At 37.0% G+C, this 15776-nt stretch overlaps 1 protein-coding gene and 1 long non-coding RNA gene across 5 annotated transcripts in view; one reads left to right on the forward strand and one right to left on the reverse strand.

Moving 5' to 3' along the window:
• Nucleotides 1–4990: 4990 nt before the first annotated feature.
• LOC126764049 (zinc finger and BTB domain-containing protein 17-like) overlaps nt 4991–15776 on the forward strand; it is a 29825-nt gene continuing 19039 nt past the window's right edge. For 3 of the 4 annotated variants that reach the window (XR_007667796.1, XR_007667797.1, XM_050481810.1), the window contains exons 1-2: nt 4991–5635; nt 5696–6304. Coding sequence is in view for 2 of the 4 variants with exons in the window: in XM_050481810.1 (XP_050337767.1) it covers nt 5056–5635; nt 5696–6303 (1188 nt within the window). In the remaining 2 variants the exon portion in view is untranslated. Of the gene's footprint in view, nt 5636–5695; nt 6305–6420; nt 8999–15776 lie in introns of those variants that run through there. The other variant, XM_050481801.1, reaches the window with a different exon arrangement.
• Nucleotides 7823–10968, reverse strand: LOC126764545 (uncharacterized). Its single transcript, XR_007668062.1, has 2 exons — nt 10889–10968; nt 7823–8062 (listed from the first exon to the last, which is right to left on the reverse strand). It is a non-coding gene; the product is annotated as an uncharacterized LOC126764545 (long non-coding RNA).

Consider the following 15776-nt stretch of genomic DNA (forward strand, 5'->3'; position numbering starts at 1 on the left):
ATGCGGCACCAGATATCCTGACTGGGCAGTGCCCATCAGCACCACCCACACCGGTTGGGGCATGCCGAGTATGCCTTGCGCCTAAGCCCCTGCACCGCGGCAAGGTGCCTACCATTCGCAGAGGGTATACCCGCTCCAGTTTATTTCGGCCCACCCCCCTACACACGATAATACGAGAAACAATGCAAACAACACATATAAGGAAAGCGGCATATAGGGAACTTTAATGAGTAGCCGTGCTGAAAGCTCTAGACCAGAGGCATATCTGACTATGAGGACCCCAAATGCGGAAGTAGATCCGTTCAAGCGTGTACCGAGGATAGCCCGATCGCCCATAATCAGTAAACGGTGCGAGCGAGATCCTCACCACCGGTGTTAGAAGATAGCACATCTCAAGCCAAAGTAGCACAGCATCCTGTGGACTACATATTGGATCTAGGAGGTGCTGTAAAAAGGCTGACAGAAGCAATGCGTCCTCCGCAGCGGTCTATAAATAATAATATGAGGGACATTCTCAGCTCTTTGGGAAAGCTATACTCAAAAGCCCTTGAGAAGCACACAAGAATGATAGAAGAAAGACGGAATGTACAGCTGTTGAACTAAAATGCAAAATAAGCAAACTGTTAGGAGACCAGGCACAAATCAAAGCGCTTACCCACGAAGTTGTAGTAGAAATTCGGAGCCTGGACGAAATCACCACCAAAGAAGCAGGTGAGAAAACTAAATAGTTGTGATGTGAGTGCGATAAAGAACCTCAGGGCGGCATATGCGGGTACACAGGTAACGGTAGTAAGCCTTCCTGCTCTGGAAACAAGGATACTGCTAGACGAACGAAACAATAGGATAGGCTGGGTAGTCTGCAGACTAAGAGAAAAACCAAATTTAAAAACGCGTTTCAGGTGTCTGGAATATGGGCATTTGATGTAGCAATTCGAATGACAGGAGTAAGTGCTGTCTAAGATGTGGCAAAAAAGAACACTTCGCACAGACGTGCGACAGGACTTAGTCTTGTGGTGCTTGCAAGAGCAGGGGAAGGGAAAACTCAAACACCAAATAGGTAGTAAAAGATGCCCTCAGTATCTGGAAGCATATAAAGAATTCAAAAAATGAAACTTATCCAGCTAAATCTGAATCATTGCGAAGCTGCGAAAGACTTTTATAGTTGCTATATCCCACCGAGTGTTCCACAAGGCGCGTTGGAGAAAATATTGGATGATCTTGTACTGGAAATCGTAACAATTATGAATAACGTGGTAGCAGGCGATTTTAGCACATGGGCTGTGGACTGGGGAAGTGTTAGTACGAACAAACGAGGAGACGCTCTAGAGACAGAAATAGGAACACTTTCGAAAAAAATGGTCGTGGATCCGTGATTGACATGACGTTTGTAGTAGCCCGTTGGTACGATCAACATGCTGCGAAGTGTCTGACCTCTATACGGATAGTGACCACTTAGCAAAAAAATCCAGGAGTGCAATATACACACACACAAAGATGGTACAGACAAAAGGATGGAAGCCGAAACATTCGACGAAGATCTCTTCCGACTTATGCTGGATGACAACATTTCAAATGTAGAAGATACAGAACGACAGGCGGATATATTGGTGAGGCATGTCAGCAAAGCATGCGACACTGCAATGTGCCGGAAAAAGCAAGGCGCTAACGCTTATCCACAGCCTGCATACTGGCGGAATAATGCAATCGACAGCCTGAGAAATGATTGCAACAAGGCCAGGCGTTCTTGTCAGAGAAGACGGAGTTCACCAGAATACGAACCTGCGCGAATGCTTTAAAAAGAAACGCCGTGAGCTCAAGAAAGCAATTAAAAGAGGCAAACTCTCCCGCTTCAAAGAGCTCTCCGGAAATGCCGATGAGAATCCATGGCGCGATGCGTACAAAATAGTGATAACAAAACTTAAAGACAGCAAAGGGAGAACACCAACCTGCCCCACCCTTTTGGAAAACATCATGGAAACCCTTTTCTCTAAGCACGGGAACGAAGGACCTGTACTATCAAATATATCTACGGTTATAGACGCACCATCGTACTGTTGTGGAACGTGTAATATGACGGAGTCCCATTAGAAAGAGGGGTCCAGATTATAGGGTACGCCGATGACGTGGCGGTTACGGTGGTAGCGAAAGAAATCAGTCAAGTAGAAAGCTTATTTGAAGATCTCTGACTCGGCTTAATGCAATAAGAGTTATTTGTAGATTCCGCACCGTGTCGCACGAGGCGGCTGGAGTCATAGCGGGTATCATACCACCGGACATAATGGCGTTAGAGCTCAAAAGAGTTTACGAGAAATCGAGAAGCATTCGGAGCCGTCTTACAAACCGAAATAAAGAAAGGGAGGAAAGTATATGTGAGTGGCAGAGGCGCAGGGACATGGCAGAAAATGGAAGGTGGACATATAAGCTAATCAGAAAGGTGAAAACATGGGTGGAGAGGAAGAACGGCGATTCTGATTATTACCTGAGGCAATTCCAGACCGGACACGGATGCTTTCGAGAGTACGGTATATACGGTCATGATAACGGAACAGAATGTTCATTCTGCGGAAATGGCATCGAACACCCGCAGCATATTTACCTTCACTCCCCGAAATTCGCAGCAGAAAGAAACGACTTAGAAATTATTATCAACGAACGTGTGACTCCAGAGAATGTCGTGCACCACATGATAAAAAGCAAAATCGTGTGGAATAAAGTGAAGAATTGGTCCGCATTTCCTCTGCAGGAACTGAGAAGAAAGGAAAGGCAACGATGTAGCGAGAGTAGAAGAGGTAGAGAAGAGTAGTCCAGAAAGGTGCCCACGAAGAGTCAATATTGGTTGAGCAAGGTACTGCGAAGAAATGCTTAACGGCAGTCCAGTAGGATTAGTGAACTGCAGTCGGAGTTAGGGTTTAGTCCGTAGGTGTACTGTTACGCAAGTTCAGCATGGTTTGATCATCCATAACGGGCGTGGTCCCTTAAGAGGTAAACCCTTAACGTGCAGTATGAATCATGTATGCCGTCTGAAACTGAAGTTTTCTATGAAAGATTCCCCCTTCGATCACGGAATGTCACCAATGGCCGAAACTCACGTTTGTCAAAGAGTTAATCTGCGAAGCATTGTCGTGACGACAAAGCGTCACTACTTTAGGGGTATTCTCTTGCTCTTGCAAAATTCTTGCACGGTGCGCGAATTGCAGATATTTCCACTTGGTGCACCGGCACAACAACAAACACACGCAGAAAATTATTTGCAATGGCTGTGAAATTTGTCAGTCCAAAACCCATGTTTATTCTCGTCCAATGACACGTAAAAAAATAATTGCAACCCTGTGCTAGCTGTCATTTTACTTAAATACATATTTTGACGTTAAATTGTTGAGGAAGGTAAATTTTAAATAGATTTTATAATTTCTATTTAAATTGTAAAGATTTGTTATAATTGTTTTGTTAAGAATGAATGCGGATGGTGCGCCAATTCACAATAGCCATGCACAATAGTCATTTACAATAATTGACCGAATCAGCCGTTCATATATCACTAGATTCTGCAATTGGTGCTATTGTGCCCTTGTATATTTCGGTGTAGGATTTTTGCAATCTGCAATCTTGCAATAGAATCCCCTTATTGTTCAAGGTTACCCTTAGCAGCAAGGAGGAGTGGAACGACTCTACTCTCGAGCTGCTGCTGAGAAATAGTACGATCAAGTGGTACACTGACGGTTCGAAAACGTCGGAGGGAATCGGTGCAGGGATCGCAAGTTCCCGCACTAAGCTCTCCATACCTATGGGAAGCTTTCCGAGCATTTTCCAGGCAGAAGTCGATGTATAGAGATAAACCACCATCGCAACTATCGCAATGAGCGGAAACCATACTTAGCGATAGTCAAGCGGCACTAAGAGCGATCTCCTCCTACGAGATCAAATCGCTACTGGTGCACGAGTGTAGAGAACGGCTGAATAGCCTTGCGGAATGTAACCAGGTACACCTAATCTGGGTGCCCAGTCACAGAGGTATAGCCGGTAACGAACTGATTGACGATTTCGTCCGCTCCGCAGCTTCCATCAACATGGTAGGACCCGAACCCTACACTGGAGTGGGTCCCCATTCCATAAAGGAGTTGCTTCGCAAGGAGGAAGGAGTAGGCAGAGAAAGGCATTGGCAACAAATGAATGGCATGCGACATGCCAAGTCGCTAATTGGAGGGTACAACCACAGAAGGTTTACATTTGTAATTAACCTCCCTAGGGACAAACTCAGGCTACTGGTCACATTTTACACCGGCCACTGCAAGCTGAATAGGCATTTATATAACATGGGGCTATCCTTTTGCTCTAACTTCCGGTTCTGTGACAGGGAGCCTGAAACACCAGGACACCTGCTGTAGATGCCGGATTAAAGCCCTTGTATCCATGTTTCCGAATAGGGATCGCATAGCCTCACTAGCACCCAGCAGAATATTGGACTTTTCAATATGCTGGGACTAAGTGAGTCCCTGTGATTTAGGAGAGGGCACAATAGACCTAAGGTCGCGGAGGATTTCTCATTTATTAATTATTATCTTATACATTAAATTAGAAAAGTGTCAGAATTAATTTCAAGAAACGATGATTGAATTATCGTAAAGGAGGATTGGATATGCCTCAAGTTTCAAGAGAAGAATATTAAAATTGTGAGCTTCGTATACATATATAATCCAATTTTTACTTGTGATGCATGCTTGCGGTAACATATCCTCTGACGTCTGCAAAATTTAACCATGGTTGTCTCTTGGTGGATATATTATTTTTCACCATCAAAGTCCGCTTTTTACCTTTTTGTATAATTTTTTTTTTTAAACTGTTATAATAGATTTTAAGTCTTAAATTTTAAAAATCAAAGAAATAAAAAGAAATTTTGGTATTCATTTCCCATTTTAGCCATTCACAATAGTAAATGTTTGAGGCAATGTCAAGCAATGCACAATTAAATAATTATTTATCGATATTTATTTGTTATACATTGCATGGTGCAAGATACATTGTTTACCATTAATAATATTGAGTTGTTTTACTATTATGAGATGTTATTCGGATAATGATTTTGAAATTTCAATTAGTCATATACAAATGGTTGAAAGATGTTGTATATGTCAGGAGCACTCCTCATCTTTTACCATAGTGGAGAAATCATACATTGGGACACCACCTATTTCAATAAGTGATTTACTGCTACAATGTTTTGATTCACTGGATAAAGTACGCCTAGTACTTGGCGAGCAGCCTTCAAATAACTTCATATGTGACTCTTGTGAAAAGCTCCTTGTTGAGTTTTATGACGCCATGAAAACTGTTACGATTCAACGTAATAAGTTCCTTGATCGAGTTAAGGATAAAAATAAAGCAACAGATGAATTAGAATATTTTGTAATTATTGAATCAACGAAAAACGATGCAATTTCGCCTCATCCAACTACTAACGGTGTGATGGATCATGAGCCAAATTTATATCCTTCAGAAGAAAAGTTTGTTAAAATTATTGATTCAGATGATGAACATTTGACCCTAAATACCTCAGAAGACGAATTTGTTAAAGTTAACCAGCCAGCCGAAGAATTTAAAGATGAATGGTCCTCAGATTGTTCAATCAACTCAGACGGTAAAATAGAAGTATTAATTTACTGAACTAATTATCATTAATTTAAAATTTCTTAAATAGCGCAAGAAAACCCAAGACAAATGAGAGAAGCCTTGATAACTATTGAACGTATGCCAAAAACAAAGCTTAGATTTTGTTGGCGCTGTCATAAAAACTTTCCATCGGATGATGCTTTTGAAACTCATTTAAAAGTGGCTCACACGAAAAGTAAAAAAACTGTTTACTCGTGCCACCAATGTCAAAAAAGTTTTATATCTGAAGACGAACATAATACACATATGTCCAAATTTCACTTTACTGTTCAGTTACGTTGCGAAATTTGTGGAGCTTTGTTTGACTCATCCGTACTTTTGAACTCACATAAAATAGCCCACAAACAGTTCAAGTGTTCCATGTGTTCAAAAATGATGTTAACTCAAAGAATGCTACAACGTCATATGATGGTACATCATATGGACAAAAAACACCAATGTTCAGTATGCGGTAACAAATATATATCAAAGACGTTTCTTCAAAAGCACATGTTGGTCCATAAAGATTCTCGAAACTTCGTATGTCAGGTTTGCGACTTTAAATTTAGGACTGCCTGGAATTTAAAACGCCATCAAAAGCTACATTGCCTTGGCGATATAAGCCAGAAGCTTGGAAATATTAGAGCGCATACTTAAGGTTTTTAGATTAACAATCGTTAATTTTTTATAATATTGTTTAAGCAAATAATGAATCGTTTTGTCACAGAAAGCTCAATTTTAAAAAATATGCAATTATTCTTCTTGTTGTTGTAGCGGCAGAAATCTGTCGAGTTCACAGTCCTTGGCCAAATAAAAATCCAGGTCCGTTCCGGTTACGTAGACCGTAGACGACTGTCGTGGGAACGGTACTGTTAGTAGGTGTTGTACTGTGGTAGCAGCTAGCTATCAGGAAGAAGAATATTGAAAGATTCTCTCACATAGAGCAAAATAACAAAAGTAAAGAAACGAAAACCAGCAGGAAAACTTGATTCAGGTTGCAGCTGTTTTGTGTTACGGATAGAGGAGGTCCTCCAGATTAAGAAAATATATACATATAGTTGCCGCTGACTTATGCTTTTTGAGATATTTGCATTCAAAGTTCAAAAATGCAACTATTTAAAATGCGTGTTTCTCCCATTTATAATGAATTTTATAGTTATATTTTTAACTTTTATATCCACTAACACTTCACTAATTCGTTTCTAATCATTTATTTTATAATAAATAGTGCAAAAATAACTTTTATTCAACATTTAACTTTTGTTCAATTATTTTTGTTCACACAAAAACAAAAGGCTTGGATTATAACTAATAATCAGTGCTACCTTACGTTCATATTTTACAGAAGAACCGAAAGAAATAAAGAAAATAAATAATACCCCAATGACAGGGAATATATAACACATTAGTTTTCCGCATATAATTCCTTTTTGCATTGGCGGCCTTCGGCCGCGCTTCAAAAAAATAACCCTCGGTCGGACCAACACCTGGGCGTGCTCAGTTCTTTTACGTTGAACTCCTTTTTGCGTTGGCGGCCTTTGGCCGCGCTTCAAAAAAATAACCCTCGGTCGTACCAACACCTGGGCTTGCTCAGTTCGTTTGCGTTGAACTTCTTTTTGATTAAAAAATAATAATTTATTTATTTATCAAGATAATGAAAATTCTGAAAGGTTTTACATTACTCATCACACGATAATGAATTTAGTTATGACGTCATAATCTTTCTTTTTTCTAATTTATATTCCATTACAACATATGGTTTCACTAATTTTTTGCTTGTTTACAACTATTTTCTTATTTTATGAATAAATGTATTTTAACTAAAGTTTTTGATATGGAATTAAAGTTATTTTTGCACTATTTATTATAAAATAAATCATTAGAAACGAATTAGTGAAGTGTTAGTGGATATAAAAGTTAAAAATATAAGTGTAAAATGCAATATAAATCGGAGAAACACGCATTTTAAATAGTTCATTTTTTGAACTTTAAATGCAAATATCTCAAAAACCATAAGTCAGCGGCCTCTATATATGTATATATTCTTGATCTGGAGGACCTCTCCTATCCGTACATACCCATTTTAACCCCGAAATCGCGGGATGCTATTCTAAATCGCAGCCTTTTTTCTGTTTTTGCTATTTCCTGTCATAATAAAATTAATTGATACAAAAAATTTAATAATAATATTTTATTCAGAAACAAAAATTTTGACAAAATAGCAAAAAACACAAAAAAAAACAACAACCTCTGCTCTTATATCGCTCTCAATTTTTTGCTACCGCTACAGCTACGTAGAGCACCGCACTTCATTCTTGGTAATTGCTACCATGGATAATATGATACGAGACTCTTTGATTCGAGAGAGAGCTGTCAAAACTCGCATTTTTTATAACATTTGCCAATGATGTCACAGCTGAAAAATATTAGATTGGATATTTAATAAATTATACAAAACACTAAATTAAACACTTTGAAAATGCATACATATATAAATGCTAAAATGCTAAAATGCAAAATCATTAATTAATTTACATAAACATTTATTTTGCCAAAATATGTTCGCACAGCTCAATGAAATTTAATTTCACACTAATTTCGTCAAGTAATTATGGCGGTTTACTTCTGGCATCCCACCTTTTCTGAAGTCAGCTGATCGAAATTCCCTGATCTCCGTCGCTGTCAAATAATCAGGGAACGCGTTTGAGAGAAAAATGAGAGCCAATGGGAGAGTCTCGTATCATATTATCCGTGTTGCTACTGCTGTAGTTTTTCACTTGACAAAAATCAAAACAGAGCACATACTTTTTCGTTCTTCTGCTATGATTCTGCTACGGCTCCCGTCAAAGTGAGCGGTAGCAATAGCATAGCAATAATGTACTGAACACATAGAGAGCGACAGACCTCAAGCGGCATCTGTCCAATATCAAAATACACACATTTAGACAGCCGCACGACTACATAACTGTGTCCATAAGATCGTGTGTATTTTAATATTTGACAGATGGTGCATGAAGTCTGTCGTTGTCTTGCGCTACTTTTGGAAAGCGACAGACTTCAAGCGACATTTCTCAAATATTAAAGTACACTCGATCTTATGGACACAGTTATATAGACAGCTGCACGACTACACGTCAGCAGGCTCTCAGTTGTCGCTCTCGCTAATTAAAAAATATTTCTAAATTTGCTAACGACAGTAGAGAGGAGAGAATGTCACTAATACATATGTAAATTTATTCAAAGCTCTAACAAACCTGACGTTATTTTACAAAGAGAAGCATAAAATAGCTCTGTTATATCATTTGTAATAAGAATTGATAATTTAAAACAAATAAACTCGCATATTTACTTATTTTTTGCATAAAAAATTTCACTTTGAACAAAATATTAAAATTTCTTTAAAGTGAAAAGTTTAGTATAGCAACAACGAAATTGTGTACATAGGTGCATATACCTATTTATATACATATGTATGTACATACCAAGTGAGTATATTAATATCATTTTCATGTGGTGAAACATAGAGAGCGACACGACATGACTACGTCCAGGGAGACGAGTTCACGGGATTATATGAGCTATCAGCGCCAATTACAGAAAAAGAAGAGCATAACTATATAGCAGCAACGGTGGCAAACCTCAACTAAAAGACGGTAGACCTACAGACTTATACCTAAGATCCATATGTGGATAAGTAGGCAGCATGTGGACCTAGATTTCCACCTGACCCAAATATTAAGCGGCATGGGTGCTTCAGAGGCTATCCATACAAATTTCAAAATGATGTCAGTCCGTATTGTTCGATGTAGACGGAGTCAATAGAAGACTCTGAACACGTGTTTTCCATTGTCCTCGATTTCTAAACATAAGGGAAAAGTTAGAAACACCACTAGGTGGTAGAGGAAGGTTTGACTGCACTTACGTGTCATTCCTCTGAAAAGTGGAAAGCTGTTCGCGAAGCGGCAACTTCCATCACAACAATATTAAGACAGCTACAACAGAATAGTGCTATAGAGGGGACGTAAAATGTCTTGTTACTCCTATGAAGTAATACCTTATCTGGTGGTTCCGTGGGAGAGTCTTGAGTTGGGAGTATGTTTGGTTTAGCGGATTAAAGTCCCGCACTCCGGCTTTCGATGCTTTCTCTACTTAAAAACGACATGACTGCACGCCAGTGAACTGCAAATGGCGCCGTGAAGCCTGCTACATGAACATTTGTAAGACGACACACAAAACAACACAGCTATCCATTTTGTATGTTCACAATTTCGTTGCTGCCATACTAATATCTTTCACTTCAGTGAAATTTTTATATTTTATTCAAAGTGAAATTTTGTATGCAAAAAAAAAACGTAAATAGGTAAATTTATTTGTTTTAAATTATCAATTGTTATTACTAATGATATAACAAAGCTATCTTACATTCTGCATATTAGTGGCATCACTCCCCTCTACTGTCGAAATATTTTTAATTTAGCGAAAGCGACAACTGAGGGCCTGTTGTCGTGTAGTATTGCAGCTGTCTAAATAACTGTGTCCATAAGAACGTTTGTACTTTAATATTTGACAGATGTTGCTTGAAGCCTGTCGCTCTCTACACATAACTCGGTTATAATCTGTTGTTGTGACTGGCTTTTTGAATGCTTATCTTTCACGGTTTTTCTCCCAGTATCTTGCATATTTCGACCATGAAAAGGAGAAATCGTTGTTATTTCTTTATTTTTTTATTTTTCTGATATTTGATCACTGTTACTAATTTTCATTACTTTTGATTTCGGCAGCCCTGCCCTGTTTGATTGTAATGTTGCACGGTATTCATCCACGGAAATTTCTTTCCATAGCGAGTATGTCTCTTGAATTTTTGGAATTTGAAATTCTACGCAATATACTCCTGGAGCAGTTTTTTTTATGATCAGCATTGTTCAAATATCATTGAAGCCGAAATACTATTAAAAATATACAGCTATTTTCAAATACATACATGTGTATATACATAAACAGACACACGCATTTACATACATATGTACATGCAATGCGCATCCAATAATATTAAAATGTGTGGGTAAACACAAGTCAAAAGATTACAGATCAGATAACACTTAACACACACATGTATTGAATTGTACACTTCAAAACTACTCCATATCTAGCAGCATAAACAATATGCAGCAATACATACAAACATATACAAATACCCAAATATTTATTTATTTAAGATAGTTTAAAAAATTGTATATAATACCTGAGACAGACATGTAGTAACAATACCATAGTAAAGGTATCATGGTATTCTGTTTACTACGTTGGTGACACACATGGTAATGTAGTAAACTCAAATACTACCTTTGTTTCATAGGCATTAAATATTTCAAAAAAATTGTAAACAATAAATATGTAAATGTGTGTTATGGAGAAAATAAGTGCAATTATTTAAAATACTATAAAGTTAATGTATTATCATCACAAAAAAACGATTTGCTAAAATACTCCCTAAAAATCTGACATAAAATAAAGCATTTCTTGCTTTTCCCAAAGTGTATTCAACAAAGTGAACTAAGTATATGACATTTAATTTTTCTTTACGCTTATTTGACATGAATGTTGTCATTGGCTTAACCCTTACATTTATTGAAAAATTCAAATTCGGAAATTCAGAAGTAAGCAAATTTCAAAACGAAAAACAATATTTTTTTAAATAACTGAATAAATTGCCGAATACTTGTTGCCTATGCAAAACAACTCATGGAAGCAACTTACCAATGATTTGTGCTCCAACTGACAAATCGCAACGGAAGGAATGGGAAAAAGTATGTGGCGTACAACTCAGTTTGTCATCGAGAATATGTGGGCTACATTTTAAGGCGGAGGAAATAAAAGAATCTCCCCTTAAAGGAAGACGACTAAGCCCCGATGCAGTACCCTCATTAAACTTACTTCCCAATCGTAAAGAAAAAAAGTAAGAAACCCTCATATTTTGATAAATAGAAATTTTACGTTTTTACTATTGATTAGGTCTCAAGACAAACTTGTTTACGCGAAAATTTTAACAACTAATCGGAAGCTATATGTACATGCTGTGCTATAGTTTTTGTGGTAAGGAGTTTCTGGTGTGGAATTGGTATAAATTTCTGGTGCACATGAACGAGAACCACGCGTTTTTTAATAATACTCTTGCCAACGCAGCTGTTCAAACCGAGTAAGTTATTTTTGGTTGTCTAGTTTAAACAAGGCCATGCATCAAGCCCTCTCTAACCTGTAGAGGAAAATTGCCTTGCAAAGTATCACATGAACATACTTGTATAATGAACATCATTTGAAAATATAACGCACAAACACTGATTATTTTACCTACATATGGTAAGATATCGTGGTGCCATGCGTTTGTAATTATACTCCTCGTTGTATGATGTGAATATACTTTGGGGTGTCTTTAGACTAAATTTTAATGTAGTATGGCTAATACGTTTACATGTAGGGGTAATCATCTGTCGGAACCGATTAAATAAAATGACAGTAACAAATAGCTCCCTTACAATATGTCATACATTTTGCGTTATATTTTCACCTTCTAAACAACTAATTGATCATACAAAACATGGTACTTATTATATGTTCATGAAAAGTATAAAGCATATAAACAAATAAATTGGTTGTCTCTATTTCTATTACGTTTATATTTATCATATATATGTATGTAAAGCAAGTGGCTTCATATTGTTCAAGATAAAAAAAAAAAAAACACACGGGTTAATATAAACAAATACATGAATTGTTTACCATTTTATTGTCAAATAAGCGTAAGTCAAATACTTAGTTCACTTTGTTGAATACACTTTGGCTTTTCCGGAAGAAAAATTGTGAAAAATATTTTGTTTTCCATTTCAATAATTAATTTTTTAAGTCATTTTGTCAGAATATTTCGAAGAGCTTTTGTGTAAAAGCTTTTAGCAAAGTTTGTTACCTGTTTTTTAGCTGTGTTTATACAAATACCACAATGAAACATCATAGTATTGTTACCAGCAAAATACTACATTGCTCATATGGTATTTTGCTGGTATTTGATGACACACATGTGGTATTTGTACTAGAGAACTGCAAAACTCACTTTTTCCTTGAATCAGCTCATACGCAAAAGTTTCTATTCAAGTCCAATCACTGAGTGAAACACAGCGTTGAGTAAAAATCAGCTCATGTTGCCGAATCGCTCATTCGCGTACAATGTGAGCCTTCGGTCCGAAATGCTTTGCTCACGTTTGCTCACTTCACGAAATATTTAGCTCATGCTCGCTCACTTTACGAAATGTTTAGCTCACTTTCGCTCAGTGATTGGAATTGAATAGAAACTTTTGCGAATGAGCTGATTTAAGGAAAAAGTGAGTTTTGCAGTTCTCTGGTATGCATATAGTTTTTGTATGCTTTGTTCGCGATCAGCTTATGTGTCACATGCATTGCACTAAGAATTTGGTACACAACTTATATTTTAGTATGTATTTGTCATCCCGTCGATATGGAGCAAGAAGATATTTTAGAAAAAATACGTACAAACGCCTACACATTGTCAGCCCGACATAAGGGAAGGAGCCATATTTGGAATATATTATCTGAAATTATTAAAGAGGATGGCACTATTTGGAATGGATTTACATATATACTGCCAATCCTGTAACAATATTTTAAAATATTTGCCAAAAAATTCTTCAAATTTAAACAGACATATGTATGTATGTAAGTGCTGCAAATCGCTTAAGGAGACGGCGCTTTTATTCAAGCACAGTGAGTTTATTCATATGTGTTGAGTTTGCTCATACCCATTGAGTTTGCTCTTTTGTGTTTTGTGTTTGTTTTCATTCAACACGATCATTGTTGAGCCGAATGAGCGAACGCTTGAGTAGAGCTGTTTCAACACGAGCGTGAATAAACTCAGCAAGCAAACGAATTTACCGCAATTGAGCTGAATTTAGCTCAGTAGCGAAAACATTCACGAATTCGGCGCTTGAGCCGAATGTGCTGATAGTTCGGGTATTGATCGTGCATGAACATTTTTGCGCTCAACGGAAGCCGTTCTCTGATTTGTACTATATATGGTATAGTTACTACATACATGTCTGTCTCAGGTATAAGCAATGAAAAAATCAAAATAAAATTAGAATGAATATATTCTCACTCAAACAAAGATCTTTATTATTCTCCCACCCTCGGTAAGAAGTTAAAGATTCTTTTTTGAGTAAGTTTGATCATACAAATCAAATATTTTTGTTTTATGTTGTTAATATGCGGGAATCTACACCCGTCTTACAATTATTTTTGTTTTAATTTGCCTGTATTTTGAACAGGGCTTTTTTGTATATTGTCTGTTTTATAAATACAGGACTTTTTAATTTTGGCCGAGCACTAAATCCGGCTCGAAGGACCAAGTGTTATAGCTCAATAAAGTATCTTTAACTTCTTACTGCTGCACGTAGGAGCATTTTCCTTCAAAAACCGGACAAAAATTAAAATTACAAACTTCAGCGATGCTACTCAAAATTGATTTTTTTAGTACCTAAGTAACCGTTCTAAAATGAACCGATTTAATAAATGACCTTCAGCCCGCTATATTGCCACACAAGTAGTCGGAACTTAGATTTCGCACGTGCAGAACGGACGTGCTTATTCGCGAAACTCTCTATTGTTCTCGAAATTGCAAGTGGTTTTTTGTGTTGCGTGAAGGAAATTCTGGAAAATATTTTTTATGGATTCTGGACAACACGGTATGTATTCAATATTGGTGATATAAAGATTAATTTAGTTAATGTATTATTTTGTTTTTTTTTTTTCGGTAAAACAATGAATCATTAAAAAAACAAACTTTTGTTTTAATTTTTTAGAAATTAGTGTTTTTGTTATAGTGTCGGGCAAGGTCGAGCTTTGAATTACGCGTCTTAGTAAACTACAGGGTTTCTACTTAACATATAAGCTTAAACATTTTCCCCGTCTGTCCCCCCTTTAAAAAAAGCGAGTTGAATTAGGTTGGTCACTTGCATAAAATGAGTACTGCTTTATTTATTTTTTTTTTGTAATTAAATACTGAAATCCTGCTAAATTATTATATACGGGTGGTATATAGATGGTATAAGGGGGCTCTATCGGAGCCGGTGTGAAAATCGGACAATGGGCGTGGCACCGCCCACTTTCTGGTGAAATTCCATATCTCGGGACCGGATTGACCGATTTCGACAAAATTTGGAACATAAAATTCCTTTCATATTCCTATGTTACTCTGTAAAAAAATGAGTCGGACTACAACCACGGCTACTTCCCATATAACACAATTTAAAATTCCATTTGATTATTTCACTTTCCAGTACACAAATAAAGAATTTGCGGTAATAATTCCCTTAAAGTAAGCCACCTTTTGACTAATAATTGTCCAAATCCTACCAAAGCTGTTAAAGCCTCTAGGTACCGAACATGTGACCCCGATACCAATAGTTGACTTTTGACCGAAAATATCGTTCAATGTGATATGAATTAGAATTTGCACAGAATCCTTTTCTGCCAATAGTATTTCATTCTGTCAAAAATGGGTTGAATCAGGTCAATACTTTCCTGAGCCTCCATATACCTAATACAAAGATTTTAGAACTTATAGGTGACTTTATGCTGGATATATCCGCCAATATTTGTGCCAATTCAATGAAAATTGCAGAACATGTTTTATTCATAACAGTGTTTCTTTGCGCCTAAAATAGATACAATTGCGCAAAAACTTGATTCATTCTAATTTCATTTTGATTTTTGCATTGCTTATATACAATTTTTAAACTATCCTAAATAACTAAATATATGGGTATTTTTATATGTTTGTATGTATTGCTGCATATTGTTAATGCTGCTTGATTTGGGGTAGTTTACATGTGTGTGTTGAGTGTTATCTGATCTGTACCCTGCCAACCATGAGCGGGTAAACAACCAGATAATCAGTGGGTAATCCATAGGGTAATCATGTGTACTTTAAGATAGGCCGAGCGACAATTTTACCCAGTCACGTACGTATACATGTGATCATACATCTTTGTTGCGCTCATTCAGCAGTGTCATATAAAAAAGTATATCTGTCCTGCTCTAATATCCCCAATCGACGGCTGATA

Source organism: Bactrocera neohumeralis, chromosome 2 (assembly GCF_024586455.1).
Source record: "Bactrocera neohumeralis isolate Rockhampton chromosome 2, APGP_CSIRO_Bneo_wtdbg2-racon-allhic-juicebox.fasta_v2, whole genome shotgun sequence".
Classification (NCBI taxonomy): Eukaryota; Metazoa; Arthropoda; class Insecta; order Diptera; family Tephritidae; genus Bactrocera; species Bactrocera neohumeralis.